The following is a 14,879-nucleotide window of genomic DNA, read 5'->3' on the forward strand; positions in this document are numbered from 1 at the left end:
TGCAGTGGCAGCATGGTTTCATTTTTATCATTTGTCACTATGCCCGTCACTTTCGCGCTTACATACTTGTTAGAACGTGACAGGAATGGTGACAAATGATAAAGAGCCGACCATCTTAGCCCTACAGCTGGGCTAAGATGGTCGGCTCTTTATCATTTGTCACCATGCCTGTCACGTTCTAACAAATATGTAAGCGCGAAAGTGACGGACATAGTGACAAGTGATAAAAAGGGAAGCTGGTTTATCCGGTTACAATATTAGTAGAAAACTTGACTTTTTGGTCCTCGCTACATCTATTGTCAAGTAGCAGTAATGATAAATCCGCTTCTTGACGCTAGATGTCGACTATGAAAAAAAAAAACCGTTTTGGCGAAGAAAATTAAGAAGACCAAGAGTGCTCACTCCATACAATTGTTACCAAAAATACTATTATTTTCGTAGTCGACATCTAGCGTCGAGTAGCAGAACTCTCAGTACTGCTACTCGACAATAGACATCGCGGCAAACAAAAAGTCTAATGCTCAACGATCTTCAGCTAATATAATAACACCGTAACCGGAACTCTATTTTCAACTCCTACCTATCTCTCCTATCTACTCTATCGTTGAGCATTAGACTTTTTGTTTGCCGCGATGTCTATTGTAGAGTAGCAGTACTGAGAGTTCCGCTGCTCGACGCTAGATGTAGACTACGAAAATAATAGTAATTTTGGTAACAAAACCGGTGTATGGAGTGAGCACCCTTGGTCTTCTTAATTCTCTTTGCTAGGGGCCTACCGCGAATACCTTAATTCGCAAATTGCGGGAATCTTTCTCTTTTACTCTCACTAGCACGTAATTAGAGTGACAGAGAAAAATGCCCGCAATTGACGAACTTCGATTTTCGCTGTTATAGACCTGCCCCGGACGCCAGCGTCGCTGTGCGGTGACCTATAGAACATTATCTTATTTCATTCGTACGCTCGCAGCGACCGATGTCAGCGTAGGAGGAAATCAAGCGAACTTTCTCGCAAATGAGGTCATTTTGTATTAAGGACACAGATTCGGATGGTCTCTTACGTCAAAAATAAAACCACTAATCTAATATATAATAACTATTTATTTAAGTATATAAACATTACATCGATTAGAAAAAAAAATAATTCATTTGCCTAACACAAAAATGAAGGAAATAATATACCTTAAAACAACATACAACCTCACACTACACGTATTTTAAAAAGATTAAATTAAAAAAAATCCAATTAAATTATTTTTAAAAACTTGCAGATTATTCAATTGCATTGTCGAAATCTATTTTTTTTTAAGTTAACACCTAATTTCTTACAAACTATTTTTTTTTAACGCTGCATTTATTTTACAATTTTTGGGTCCGTTTAGTGTAAATTTTGCTAAAAACTTGATATATTACTTTCTCTTGACACATATAGTTTTATAAAAAAAAACTTCAATATACTTACGCCATATTCAAATTGATATTATTTACATTATTTAAAAAAAAAGTGATGTCCGCATTCAGTCGAGATTCAAAACCGATACCGGTATTATGATTATCATTTTTTGGTTTCACTAAAGGAACCCAAACTTGCTCAAACTATGGACAGAGCCGACGCTCCTAACTTAACGCCTACCTCGCCGAATCTCTAAGAAATAATCTAATTTATACAGATTTCCATACACCCCGAGAAAAAAACCCTATTCTACACATGATACCAGAAAAAATCCGCCACGCTATCTCGTATAAAAATCTCCACGCTGAAGGCATTGTCGAAAAGCATACAACGTTTATTTATAGTTTGAATTCTATGGCCGAATTCAAATCGCCGAAAATCTAATGTCACATTTTTTTCAGCAATTTCATCAAAATACTCTAGCAAATAAAATAAAAAAATAGTTCAACACGTTGAACGCTGATTTGAACAGTAAGCGATGCGCGAGGCTTAATCAACAGCGCGTAAGGCGAAAATAATTTGCTGCCGAGCGGTATAATTATATAAAAATTTGAAAACCCTTTAATTAATAATACATTTTAGCGTCGTTATACGTACCAGTCTGTATATTTAACTCGTTTAGCATTAATTAAAAAGGATATAAGTGAGTTGTTCAATTTTCGACAACGCTCCCAAATACAATAAGCCGTGGGAATAGCTTCCACAATCCATATTTTCATATAAGAATAAATGCAGATCCGAAATACGAAAACAATTTTCGGAAAATACGCGTCTTTGTAAGGTAAATAGAACCTTTTGTAAGCTCTCATTGACGCTGAATTTTTGCCGAAAATTATTTCGCCGAAACCGTTTTTCAGAAACCGTATTCCGGAATTCAACCAGCTGATATGAGGAATGAGAAAAAATGCGCATACAGAAACAAAAGACATTGATATTATAAAAACTTGGTACCGTAAAACCACCCAACTATAGTCCAATACTGCAACTATGGTCCACAAGTTCAAAAGGAAATTAAGTATCTATACCGATGTTCCTTTTGGTTTACTCCTAATTTTACCTTCCGTTTATAAACATACTTTGCCTTAGAACTACAAAAATATAGTAAAATACACACCTGAACGAGAAAAATTGAGTTTATTTGTGGACCATAGTTGGGAGCTTTGGACTATAGTTGGGTGGTTTTACGGTATTACGGTACGGTATTTAAGTGTGAATTAGAACAACGTTAAAAATGTGCACTTTATAAAAGTTTAAGAAGTATTGTTTCTAATTTAATATCGACGCAATACGCGATTAAAATGGAACCTTTTAAAATAAAATCACGTTTTGTTTTCAGTGTTGACTTCCTATTATTAAAGATGTTTATTTAATTTGCGCATTTTTCCTAATTCATAAAACTCGCGGCTGAAACCGCGTTGTGTTGTGAACTTACAAAATAAAAAATACAAATCTAGGAACATTAAGAGCTTAAAACGAAATACTCTAAATAATTTATTTAAAACGTGGAAGATGTATAGTTAAAAAATGTTATCGGAACACACAAATCTAACATCAGTGCGCTTTCAAGGATACTTCCATTGTAGCAGACTTAAACAGTGTAAAACATATTACCTAATAAACCAGAAGTGGGTGTCCAAATCCAACAAAAATCACGTTGAAAATATTTTTAACGCTTTTCTGTTGAGATCATTACAGATAATGGTACATTAATAGAAAATTAACATATTTGTTTTGTTGGATAAAAAATAAGCTGCAATCTTTAATTTAGCAATAGCCTAAAAACTTTATAAGTGGCCTTGGTCTATTTAGAAGTAGCAAGTACGTATAAGGGCTATTTTATTCAAAGATGCACATTACACTTTTTAGATTTGTTATTTTTACTCAGAATCAAGTTTTTTTATTTTAATAACCGAAAAAAGTGCCCCAAGATTTTTATTTCCATTTTGAATGATGGTAACGAAATGGAAGGAACGAAAATGTATGGAAACTTTGAGACACTTTTTTCTCTTATTAGGTGCGAAACAGCTCCAGATTCTGCGTAGAAATGACATATAAATTCACAAATCTATCAAAAACGGGTTATATACAACTTTAAATAACACTGGCCATAAACAAGTTGACGAAAGTTTTCAGTTATGTACATCGATACATAGACGAGCCCTTTATAAGTTTTTTTCTATAACTAGTTTCTGTATTATCTTAGCTGCATCAATATACATAAATCGTTTTAACACATTATAATCCTGCTACAAATGAAGAGAAAATTATTAAAATCAACTTCAAATATGAGAATACTTGAAATCACGTCACAGATAAAAATACCTATGTAAAATCAATACATACATAAATTACATACTGTTATTCGAAATAAAAAGAAACTAAATGTTGTTAATACACGAACCATTTCCTAACGAATTTCGGGTATAACACTATTTCCACAGTAAATTTATTAAAAGACCACCTTCATATACATAAATTGATAAAAATCTGATAAGATAGAGGTTTAGCCGAAACAAAAGCCGAAACTAGTTTTTAAACATATTGAGGCATTCCACAAAAAGGACTTCTTTGCCGGGGGCATGATGCGTATGGCAGCGATCTTAATAATCTGCAGAAAATTGCATTAAATACCTTTGAATTGAAAGCTAAGTCACAAAACATTATTAGGTGAGTCAACTTTTAGAACACTGATTTCGTGGCCCTAGACTCCCTAGCAAGAAAAATCGATTTTTCAAAAACCGTGTCGATTTTTTACTTTGTTTTTGTTTAGACAGGCATTATTAGACCCATAAGTTTTTAATTATGTACAGGGTGGCCAAATAAGAAGTATACATTTTGTTTTTAAATTTTAACTGTATTAAGTTCAAAAATTATTAGGTATTGTTTTAAAAATATATTCTTCAGGGTTGGCAAATTCATGCGAAACATAATGTCTGACATATGTCCACCTCTAACAGCAGGCAAATGTAAGCCCTTATCATCCCAATGTTCAGCATCTATTCGCACATTTTTGGCATTATCTTAGTACATTTGTGTCGAATAGTCGGTTTTAACTGTTTAAATTTCATCAGCTCGTTAGCATAGACACGTAATTTTAGATAGCCCCACAGAAATAAGTCTAGAGCTACAAAATTTGGAGAATTTGGGTGCCAATCACTGTCACTTTTTTTCAAAATTAATCGAGCAAACATCGTGTTTTAAACAACAGAAACATTTGAGATAAAATTGCTTGCTGCTAGTGGTAGGCATTTGGCAGAAATTATCTTCCGTATACAATTGCCAACCCTGAATAATATATTTATGAAAAAATATTGAATAAAATTTCCACTTAATGTAATTAAAATTTAAAAACAAAGTGTATCATTCTTATTTGTCCACCCTGTATGTCACTTTATTCACATAAACAGGTTAACATAAAACAGACAAAAAAAAATGTTATGTACAAAGGCGAACTTATCCCTAAAAGGGATCTCTTCCAGGTCAACCTTCGAGAAAATGCGAAAGGAACGAACATTAACAGGCGAAAGACTAATCAATATGAAAAGCAGCAATATGAGAATTTTGCATACACATAAAAGTAGAACGGCAGCAATAAATAGTAATAAAATAAAATAAAAAGTAGAAAACCCGTAGTATGAATACGCAAACTATAACATAGACATTTATGATTACATTATTATTAATTAACACATTAAAATTATGATTACAAAAATGTGATTTTTGTATGGGAGCAAACTTATTTTCTACTGCGTTGCCGTACAAAATGTAACTTTTATCTGATGAAGTTGTTAATTTTAATATGTTAATTAAATACTTATGGATCTAATAATGCCCGTGTAAATCAAAAAGTGATAAAATCAACATGAGTTTTGAAAAATCGATTTATCTTTGCCAGGGATTCTAGGGACACGAAATCAGTGTTTTAAAAGTTGATTTACCCTATTGCTAAATACCGGCTTTTTAGGTTTATAAAAAAAAGCCACGTACCCTTTTCTGGAATGCCCCTTCAGTTGTACAATTTAACTAATATAATTTAAAAAATTTGATTCGAAATAAATTAACTCATTGCATTGAAATACTGCGATTACCCGACTAAGACCCGAGAACAGTGAAGGGATAAATTAAAATAAATAAACCAGCAATGTAGCTTGACGAAGCTATTACACAAAACCGCATTTATCAGATCGAGTTAAACGATATCGCGCCAACCCACCATTTAGGATAAATTTGAGATCATACAAATATAAATTTGTCAAATTGGGGTCAGGAAGTTCTGGGACTTTTATTACATTGTTGCAAATGTGTCTGACGAAACTTTTATCTATTATTAATTCATTTATTAAAATAAACCTGGTATACATATTTAAGAATTAAGAGCGATGTTCTAAAAGGTCGCTAGTTCGATTCTTGCCTGAAACGTTGCAATATTCCTTATTTTTATCATTTTTTTTCTTTTAATTCGAAATGTATAATATTTTTTGCAGACTGCTTGATAAACCTTTTATTTTCTTCTTATTAAGGCTGTCTTACAAAATGGTTTTAAATTCAATTCAATGCGTTTCATGGGCTCGACTCCTATTCCTTATCACACCTGTCCGTTTTTTAGAATTAGAAAGATGGTAAGCGATTTTAATGTCTTTTTATTGAAAGATACTTTTGAATAATAAATCACAGCAAATATGTAACAATTATAAATCATATACGATTACATTATTTTGCTTTCATAAGTAATAGTTACTGATTTTTAAAAAGCGTTTTTCAATAAAAATACATGTCAAGATTGTTTATGTTTTTTCTAATGCTAAAATAAACGAACGAAATGCAACACTTTATTCTTTATGTTTTGATTTGACTTTTTTTTTTGCTTTAGGAGGCAAGCGAATTCATCTCTTTACTCTATTAAATTGGAAAGTAAACCTTGAGTGTTGTACCATACTGCTTTAGCCAAAACCGATACCGAGAAATTAATACATAATGACCTTGAATAGTGCTGTCCCACACCCCGCTAGCCGAAACCGAAATTGATACCGAATTTTGGCAAGTTGGCGGCCCGTTAACAAATTCACTGCATGAAATAGTCCGGATGGTCAGGATCCTTTTCGAACCGCTTGGCTTCCTCCTGCATGCTCTCTTTGATTTTCAAGATGGCGGCGGACTCTGTCTGGTCGTTCTGGTCACCGCCTGGCCCTCCGAAACCTATGAAAAGTACCCTTTAACATTCATATTTTATATCTAAGGTTGGCTTGTTTGGGTTTGATGTTGGAATTTGTGATGTTACGTGAATTTTATTGAATACAGAGGTCATAATGAGAAAAATAAGGGGAGGGCCAATTAATAAACATATGGATAAACAGGATTTTTTTTTTAATTACCGGCAACATTTTGCGAGATGAATAACAACCAACATAAGATCAGTCCGAAAAAAAATTTCGAAATTCCAAAAAAAATAGGCTGTTTTATACATTTTAGCTGATCAGATGTCGATGTTTTCTATCGGAATTTTTTTTTGCGATTTCGGGATTTGTCCCATAGAAAAAGTTGCTCAGCATGACCTATATATTCACATTGCAAAATATTCCTGGTAATTACAAAAACAGCCAGTAGATGGCGCCATTTAAAGAGGTCTAGTAGATAGATATAAGATATAACTACAGACGTGCAAGAAGAAAGTGTAGATTAACAGGCCATTAGTAGCATGCGATTAGCGGTTTTCTGTGGCGTTACGCAGGCCTGGTACACCCTTACTCAATTAGCATCCTAAATGACTTATGGCGTTATTCATATACGCCATACAAGCCTCAATTAGGTAATAATAGTTTGTCTAATGTCATTTTGACTATTGTATTTGCAAGAAAGCATAAATTAAGTAGTTGAGGCATAGAGAAATAAGTAAGCATAGTGCTCACTCCATACATCAGTTTACTTATCAAAACGCCGGTTATTTCGCAGTCGACATCTAGCGTCAATTAGCGGATTTATCAGTACTGCTAATTGACACTAGATGTCAAAAGTGTCGCGATTGACAAAAAGTGTATTGCTCAAACAACTAATATTACAAGCAGAAGGAGTTGAAAATAGAGTTCCGGTTAATCCGGTTATAATATTAGCTTAAAACTTGAGCATTTGACCTTTAATTCGTCGCGACATCTATTGTCAACTAGCAGTACTGATAAATGCGCTACTTGACGCTAGATGTCGACTATAAAAATAATAAGCGTTTTTGTAAGAAAACTGATATATGGAGTAAGCACTCTATACTTACTAATTTCTCTATGATTGAGGCTTGTTAAGTTTATAATAAGCGGGTAAGTCGCTTGTTGTGTTTCAATCTTTGTTTAGCAAGCGTGGTCTGACTGCATTAACTAGGAGTAAGGAACATGAACAAATTTTTAGGATGCTAGTTAGGACGACTGAACTTAGTAAGGTGTATCAAAGCCCTAAGTGGCGCCACCTATACTCTGTATCTTTAGGTATTTCATTAAAAACATAATCTACCCTCAAATGGGGTTAAGCCAGTTGAGGGTAGATGAAAATATTAAATACATATCCACGCGGTTTCGTATTTGTTTGGGTAACCAAGAAATGTTATAACTACCCGAAAATGTACAAATTGTTTACTTTTATTTAAATACCTAAAGATACAGAGTATACGTTACGACAATCATGAGACTACGAACGATGATTTGTCAGTTGTTAATAAAATTCAATTCGGAAATTCTTCTTAATATCAATAGACAAATTGGGACCTTATGTTGGAATAATCGAGAATTGTACTAATAAATAAAATTAATGGGGGTTTTCAATTGTTGGGTTGGTAACTGGGTCAAAATTATTTTCGTTGTCTTGTATTTTGTCCCAAAAAAATTAGACAGAGTGGAGCTTTTTGTATTAGACGAAATTTTGTTTTTATTTTGCTTATGCAAAATGTAATCTACAGCTAAAAACACATGCAATAGCACTCGTTTTTGGTATTTATTTGATAAAATATAAAAATACAAGCGGGACAAAGTGCTCAGAAACAAGACATCAAAAATAATTTTGACCCAACTGTGAAAGGTTTGTATAGATAGCGTCAGCATAGGTTTCAGGTACTTGTCTCTAGATTTGGCTTAAAGGGCATCCAGGCCATAAAAATCCATAAAAAAACAATTTACGTTATTCGTAGGATTGACAGGTAAAACCTATGCTCGCGCCATCTGTAAAATACTTGGACCGCCAACCCTATTAATAACGCCTAAAAGCAGTGGGAAGACACTAGAGCGTTCGGGCATTCTCGGCTCCGTTCGGCCCAGATCGGAGATATTATTAGGGTTGGCACAACTTGACGTCCCTTTGCGTGCACAACCACAGATAAGATAATACTTGAATTTTGACAACCCTAAATAGCCGAAAGAGATAGTGTCATACATTAGAAAGAGCATGATTTGTCCCTGAATCACTGTCAAACTTCGGTTTTGTAGGAAATGTCATTTCTGTCGGAGGCGTTAGTACTATTATTTATTCTGTGCTCAAAGGCTAGTTTTCTTTAGACAAGTTAAAATTAAAATAAAAAAAACTATTTTATAAAGTAATATTTATGTAGCTTGTTAGAAAATTAGCCTGTTAAAACAAACAAATATGGCAAAATGAATAGTGTTAACCCTTTCATCGCCACTAGTCATACCAACACACCAATCATAATTGGAGCTATAGATTTAGGTACAATCCAACATGATGCTTCTGTTCATGGCGTTGAAAGAGTTTAAGAGTTCAAGGAAAAACAGTGACCATCCTTTTTTCAAATTTATTTTTATGTTTCTTATAGTCCTTCGGGACCAAACTTTTTCACATATTTGTTTAAAATTCTGGTATATGTACTAAAACGGCTTGAATGACAAAATCAATACAGGGTGTAACAAAAATAGTGGGGATCCGTTCGATTCGGTATCATCTGATTAAGACAAAGTAAATATTTTTTTTGCCGCGAATAAATTTTGGCATTTGTATGGAGGGTTGGCCGACTTTGGACGCCCTGCCTATTTTTATTTCATCCTCTATGTCATGGACCTACTTATGTGCAAGTTGCGAAAAGTTTCCAAAAAAGATGAAGAAGATCTTGGAAATTTCAAGAAAATCTCACCGGAAAAAGAGGAAACTTTCATATTGGAAATAAAACATCGATTCATATACAAAAATAAATTTAGAATTCTTTATATGATTGATTTTTGAATATGAGAAGTTTTCGATTTTCCAAGTAAAATTTTGGTCAGTTTCCAACAGCACACCCGTACATGGATCGTCACTGATTTCCCCTGAACTCATCACTCGTAATATTAGGACTCACTTAAGTTGTAGTCCCCCATACCGGAGCCGGAGTCCTCGCGCGGAGTCCCGGGGCCGCCGCCCACGCCGCCTGGAGACGATTTCATGCCATCGACGCCGCCGAGGCCTGCGGCAAGCATATCGTCACACCGACACACAATATTGTGACAAGACAAGGGGGCCTAGCCAAGTTGAGAAACGTATACCCCATTTCATTTACCTTGGCGGGATTCCACTTGAAACTGCACAAAGAGAACCATAATGTTGGTCTATTATTTAACTATTGCTTTACGAGCCAGCGTGTGGTCAAATAATAACACAAAATAATCAACAAGGGCGTAGCCAGCCAGTCAACTAGCGCGGGGGGGGGGGGGACAGACGCCGCAGAGGGGCATACTTTATATGAAAAATTTGAGCTTTAAGGGGAAGGGGCAGCTGCCCTGTACTTGCCTACGCCCATGACGATCAATACTGGACTAAGACACGACGCCGCAAAAAAAGTTTGCCGGGTATCTTTTGTATAGTACGGGTATACTCGTATTGTTTACGCCTAAGACCGTCTCAAGTGGAATCCCGCCATGGTAAATGAAATGGGGTACATCTACATCGGAAAACGCGAAACGAAGAGAAAAATGCATTGGGACGATAGATGCTTCGAAAAGTCACGGGGCAATTTCAGAACATTATTGAAGTAGAGGTTTTTGGCGTTTTTTATTAACGATTGTCATTTTGGACATGCCCCAAGATACGCGAGCGGTCAGTGAACTTTACAAGCGGTCGGTGAAGATACTGTGACATCGGCGCCAAAACCATAACGGTCGTTGCAGATTACCAGAGTTGTTAGAGACCGGTCTGTTTAAGCTTACACGGGGTACAGGTTATGTTAAAGTATGTAACTTTACTTTTGAGTGACATTAACGTGAGACACTTCATTCGGTTCTTGTCTGTTTTAATTTTTTTGTGTTTTAATTATTTATAAAAGAATTCAAGCCTTGGCGACCCTCTACATCTCTAAGGATAATTTAATATATATTTTTATATTTTATCTCTGACACTTAGAGACTTATACATCTCTAAAGAATTTTAGTATTTTATGGTTTTATTTTTTTATCATAGTTTTTTTTGTGTAATTTGACATTTAGAGACAGTATACATCTCTAATAAAGTATTTATTATTTCATAGATTCGATATTTGTAATTGTTTTTTTTTTAATTTATTGTTTGTAAAAATGGACATGTAAAAGTGCCCCTGTGGCCTATTTGCTGAATAAATGTTTGATATTTGATATTTGTGCCGTTCTCGAAAACGTTCTCCGTTACTATTGGAAATATTCTAAGGCGAGAATGTTCTCCATATAAAACAGAGAATGTTCTCGTGAACGGCACAACTATAGAGATTACACACCGCTTCTGAATGTTGATTAATGTACAGTTCCAAACTTGGAAGTGCAGTAAAGTAAATATACAATTTTTATTGCCGCCACATTACTTATATATTGACAAAGATGACGAGTTTTCATGAATATTATTTTGTGTAGATACGGCGAATTTGTTATAAGGCGCTTTAGGACTGTCGTACGACACGAGCCACAATCGAAACATTAAAAATCAAGTTTCGAATTCATTTCGAGAAACTGTGGCATTGATTGGCTTCTAGGGACCCCGGATTTAACAGCTCCTAACTTTTTTGTGGGGCTATCTAAAGGGACATGTGGGTGTTTTCTAAAATAAATATTGAAAACCTGACTTACAAATCGAAATATTCTTGGGCGCATTCCACTCAGATTCATTAGCATTCACCATCCTACCCTTAAAAAAAATGTCCCAAAATGTCCGTTCCATTACGTCACGACTAAGTGTGATTTTTTTTCACTTGTATGAGCGTGACGAAGTGGAAAATTTCACCGACCGCTTTTAACTGAATACACTGAAGAGTAATGAAAACTAATTAGAATTAATAAAATCTATACGATTTCGTCGTTTTTATTGTATGTGGGTGAATTAACTTTTTCTTGTCACTCTTTGTCATGATTACGGTAGCTTAATTGGGTCACTTTCACACCCCTGGTTTCGTGGTAAAATAACCAAACTCACGCTGACGTGACAAAAACAAAAAAAGTTGATCCAGCCATGAATTCGCACCAAATGGTAGGTACAAAGAATGGTAGGTAATTTTAATAAGTCTGGTATTATTAGTTTCTAACAGGCTAGTGTGTGATCGAAGTTTCGGTTTCGCCATAAAAATCATGTTTCGGCCGAAGATTCAGTTTCGGCCAAAAACCTGTCGAACTTTTCGGCCGAAATTGTACTTTCGGTAGTTTTCGACCGAAGTTTCGGATTCGGCATAAAAATCATGTTTCGGCGAAAGTTCGGGTTAGGCCACTAGAACAAAACCGAATCTTCGGTTTCGGCCAGACACTACTCAAAACACTAATGTATACCAGATATTAACAATGACCTGAAAAAATAAGAAATTTAATAATCATTTAAACAAGCTTAACTTTTTTCAGACCAGTATTTTGTGGGCACTAGGGCTTAAAGTGTTCAGTTTGCTTCATTCTTATGCTACTTAAAAATAATGCTAAAAAAGAAATATGATCAAAACAAAAATAAACATTATAAGCAAATAAAAAGAGCGTGATGAAGATTTGATCATATTCCTATTCTACGTTAATCTAACAAAAGGATTTTTTTTTGCTTTTATAGCTTTCTACAGCACAACCATGGGTATAACGATTTCTTCCACGTGTCGAGGATATGGCAATTTAACTAGCTTTATGGCACTGGCAGTTCATAATACAACATAATATAACACTATAATATTCCAATGTAGTTGAGCTTATAAATTAAATGGTTCTACCCATGGTAATAACTTATTAAGAGTGAAGTACTCGTACTTGTCGATAAAAAAAGAGAAAATGTTCTTCCACTTCTAAATATTTTCCAATCTCCATGATTTTTTTGTGTGTTATTAACAATGAAAAACTAGGTTTATAGATTTTCCTTTCTATTTTTTCAATAAAAAAATTTGTTTTATGAAACCTAGAATACATTTTATATATTATGCTGAAGCGATCAACATCAAAATCAAAGTGATTTATTAAGATTTAGTTAGTGGAAACTGTTTTCTCCCGAAATGGATATTCATAGAAAAAGTATATTTGATTGGGATGGCAAAGCTATTCTTCCCTCTTAAGATTATATTTATTCAACGCCATAAGTGGGCCGATTTATATCTATCTATATATATTGTTGTCAATTTTTTGTCGTAAGTTATCGATAAATTTTGGTGGATAGATAGAGTTTTCCATTCTGTACAATATAAGCTCAATTTGATTTATGTCCTAATAAACTTCTTTATGGTATTTTTTGTTTAAAATTGTGATTTAATATTTATTCCGTCCAGAATGAGGAACTCATCAAACCAGCCTCATTGTATCCAAACCTAACAAAAAAAAAAATCGACAACAAAATGAAATCTGCCCAAGTATGTACATAATGAAAATATTGACAGAAAAAAAAAATTATGATAATAAACATATCGAAAGCGAAGATTAAAGTTCCTATCCGATGGCGTTAGCGAATCCTTTCCTATTTTTACTCAGAAGTGCCGAATTTTATAAAATACGTCGATGGCAAACAAGCATACGGCCCGCCTGATGCCATTATTTAAATGAATTTTAACAGAATTCAATTTGGCAATACCGTTATTTTCTATAAAAAATCAACCATAAGTTAGCTTTTAGGTACTGAGAAATACTGCAAAAACTTTAGCGCTAAATTCAGATCAAAAATAAATAAATTGCTGCATAATTAATTTATTTTATTATATAATTCTGGACTATGAAATACGACGTTTCGAAACATCGGAATGTATTTTAAATTCATTATACGCGATATAATCCGTCTAAATAGTTTTATTTCATAACTATCGCGGTAACGAAAGGCAATATAATTATTCTGTACTACTTAAATGTTGATTTTTCTACTATATGTTATAAGCCAGATATAAAAATATATTTAAAAAAAGCAGAAGGGCATTAGCGGCTTGGGTAAAATATAATAGAAATAATTAATGAATCTATCAGTGCTTTGCCGTTTTAACGGGTTTAACAGCAAGTAAAATATATACGATAATACTAGGAAAAAAAGTAATTAGGAAGCTAACAAATTGACTGAATACAGTTCGGATGCTATACCATGCACCTATTACGCCGTCGCCAGACACTTCAATCGACATTTCTAAAATATAAAATGTAAAAATGTAAATATTTTAGGCATGATACTTTTTTTTATTTTTATATTCTGATATTTCGTAAAACAAAAAACTCGGCCCGACCCTCAGAAACCCGTGATAAACCGGCCCCCTTTCGAAAGTGACTTGAAAAAGTGTTATATTAGATGTGAATATATGATTCACATGAATTGAAATATTACTAGTAGGTGTTAGAATTGGTTAGTTTTTATATAGGAATTCAGAATCGGCAATAACTATAACCAGTCAACAACCAAATCTAAATAACGGAAGATGGAGATATTTGAATGTGACAAGACTACAAAAGGATTGGGGCCGATATATCAAAATTTTAATCGTTTTTTACCGAAGGGCTTTATTGCAACCGCGTTATCATATACGTAGGCCACTAGATAAGTTTTGCAATAGACAAATATGAAACAATGAGGTGGCCTGATGAAAATATAGTTTTAAAAAGTGTATATGATAGGCCACCTGTTTATTTCATATTTGTCTATTGCAAAACTTATCTAGTGACCTATGTAGGTACACCGAGCCGCAAAATTTCATGGCCACTTTAAAAATGGATTCCATTCATAATGTCTCCATAAACTTTTGCAGTTCGCTGTACATTACTCGTTTAATTAGTAAAAAAATATATTGGTTACAAAATAACACGCATAAAAAAAATACAAATTGTTTTCGGCCAACCTCTATTTGTGAGGTTCTTTGTGTAAATCTTTGCAGTCTTGTTTAAAAAAAAAGAATTCAAAGATAGCATTTCAGATTACAAAAACAACATATGTCTGAATTAAATAAATTTAGTAAAACTGATAAAATGGTGTCTTTGTAATATATTCTAAGGCGCTTACGGTTATAACAGATGGTCTTACA

The 14,879-nt window shown here is 33.9% G+C and overlaps 1 protein-coding gene across 5 annotated transcripts in view; it reads right to left on the reverse strand.

Annotated features, from left to right (window-relative positions):
- Window positions 1-1,080: 1,080 nt before the first annotated feature.
- Window positions 1,081-14,879, reverse strand: part of LOC133531668 (single-stranded DNA-binding protein 3) — a 33,862-nt gene continuing 20,063 nt past the window's right edge. For 3 of the 5 annotated variants that reach the window (XM_061870022.1, XM_061870021.1, XM_061870024.1), the window contains 2 exons: window positions 9,774-9,878; window positions 1,081-6,646 (listed from right to left, as the gene is read on the reverse strand). In XM_061870022.1, the coding sequence (XP_061726006.1) occupies window positions 6,513-6,646; window positions 9,774-9,878 (239 nt within the window). In that variant the 3' untranslated portion in view covers window positions 1,081-6,512. Of the gene's footprint in view, window positions 6,661-9,773; window positions 9,879-14,879 lie in introns of all 5 variants that reach the window. The other 2 variants (XM_061870023.1, XM_061870025.1) reach the window with 1 other exon arrangement.

Source organism: Cydia pomonella, chromosome 25 (genome assembly GCF_033807575.1).
Source record: "Cydia pomonella isolate Wapato2018A chromosome 25, ilCydPomo1, whole genome shotgun sequence".
NCBI lineage: Eukaryota > Metazoa > Arthropoda > Insecta > Lepidoptera > Tortricidae > Cydia > Cydia pomonella.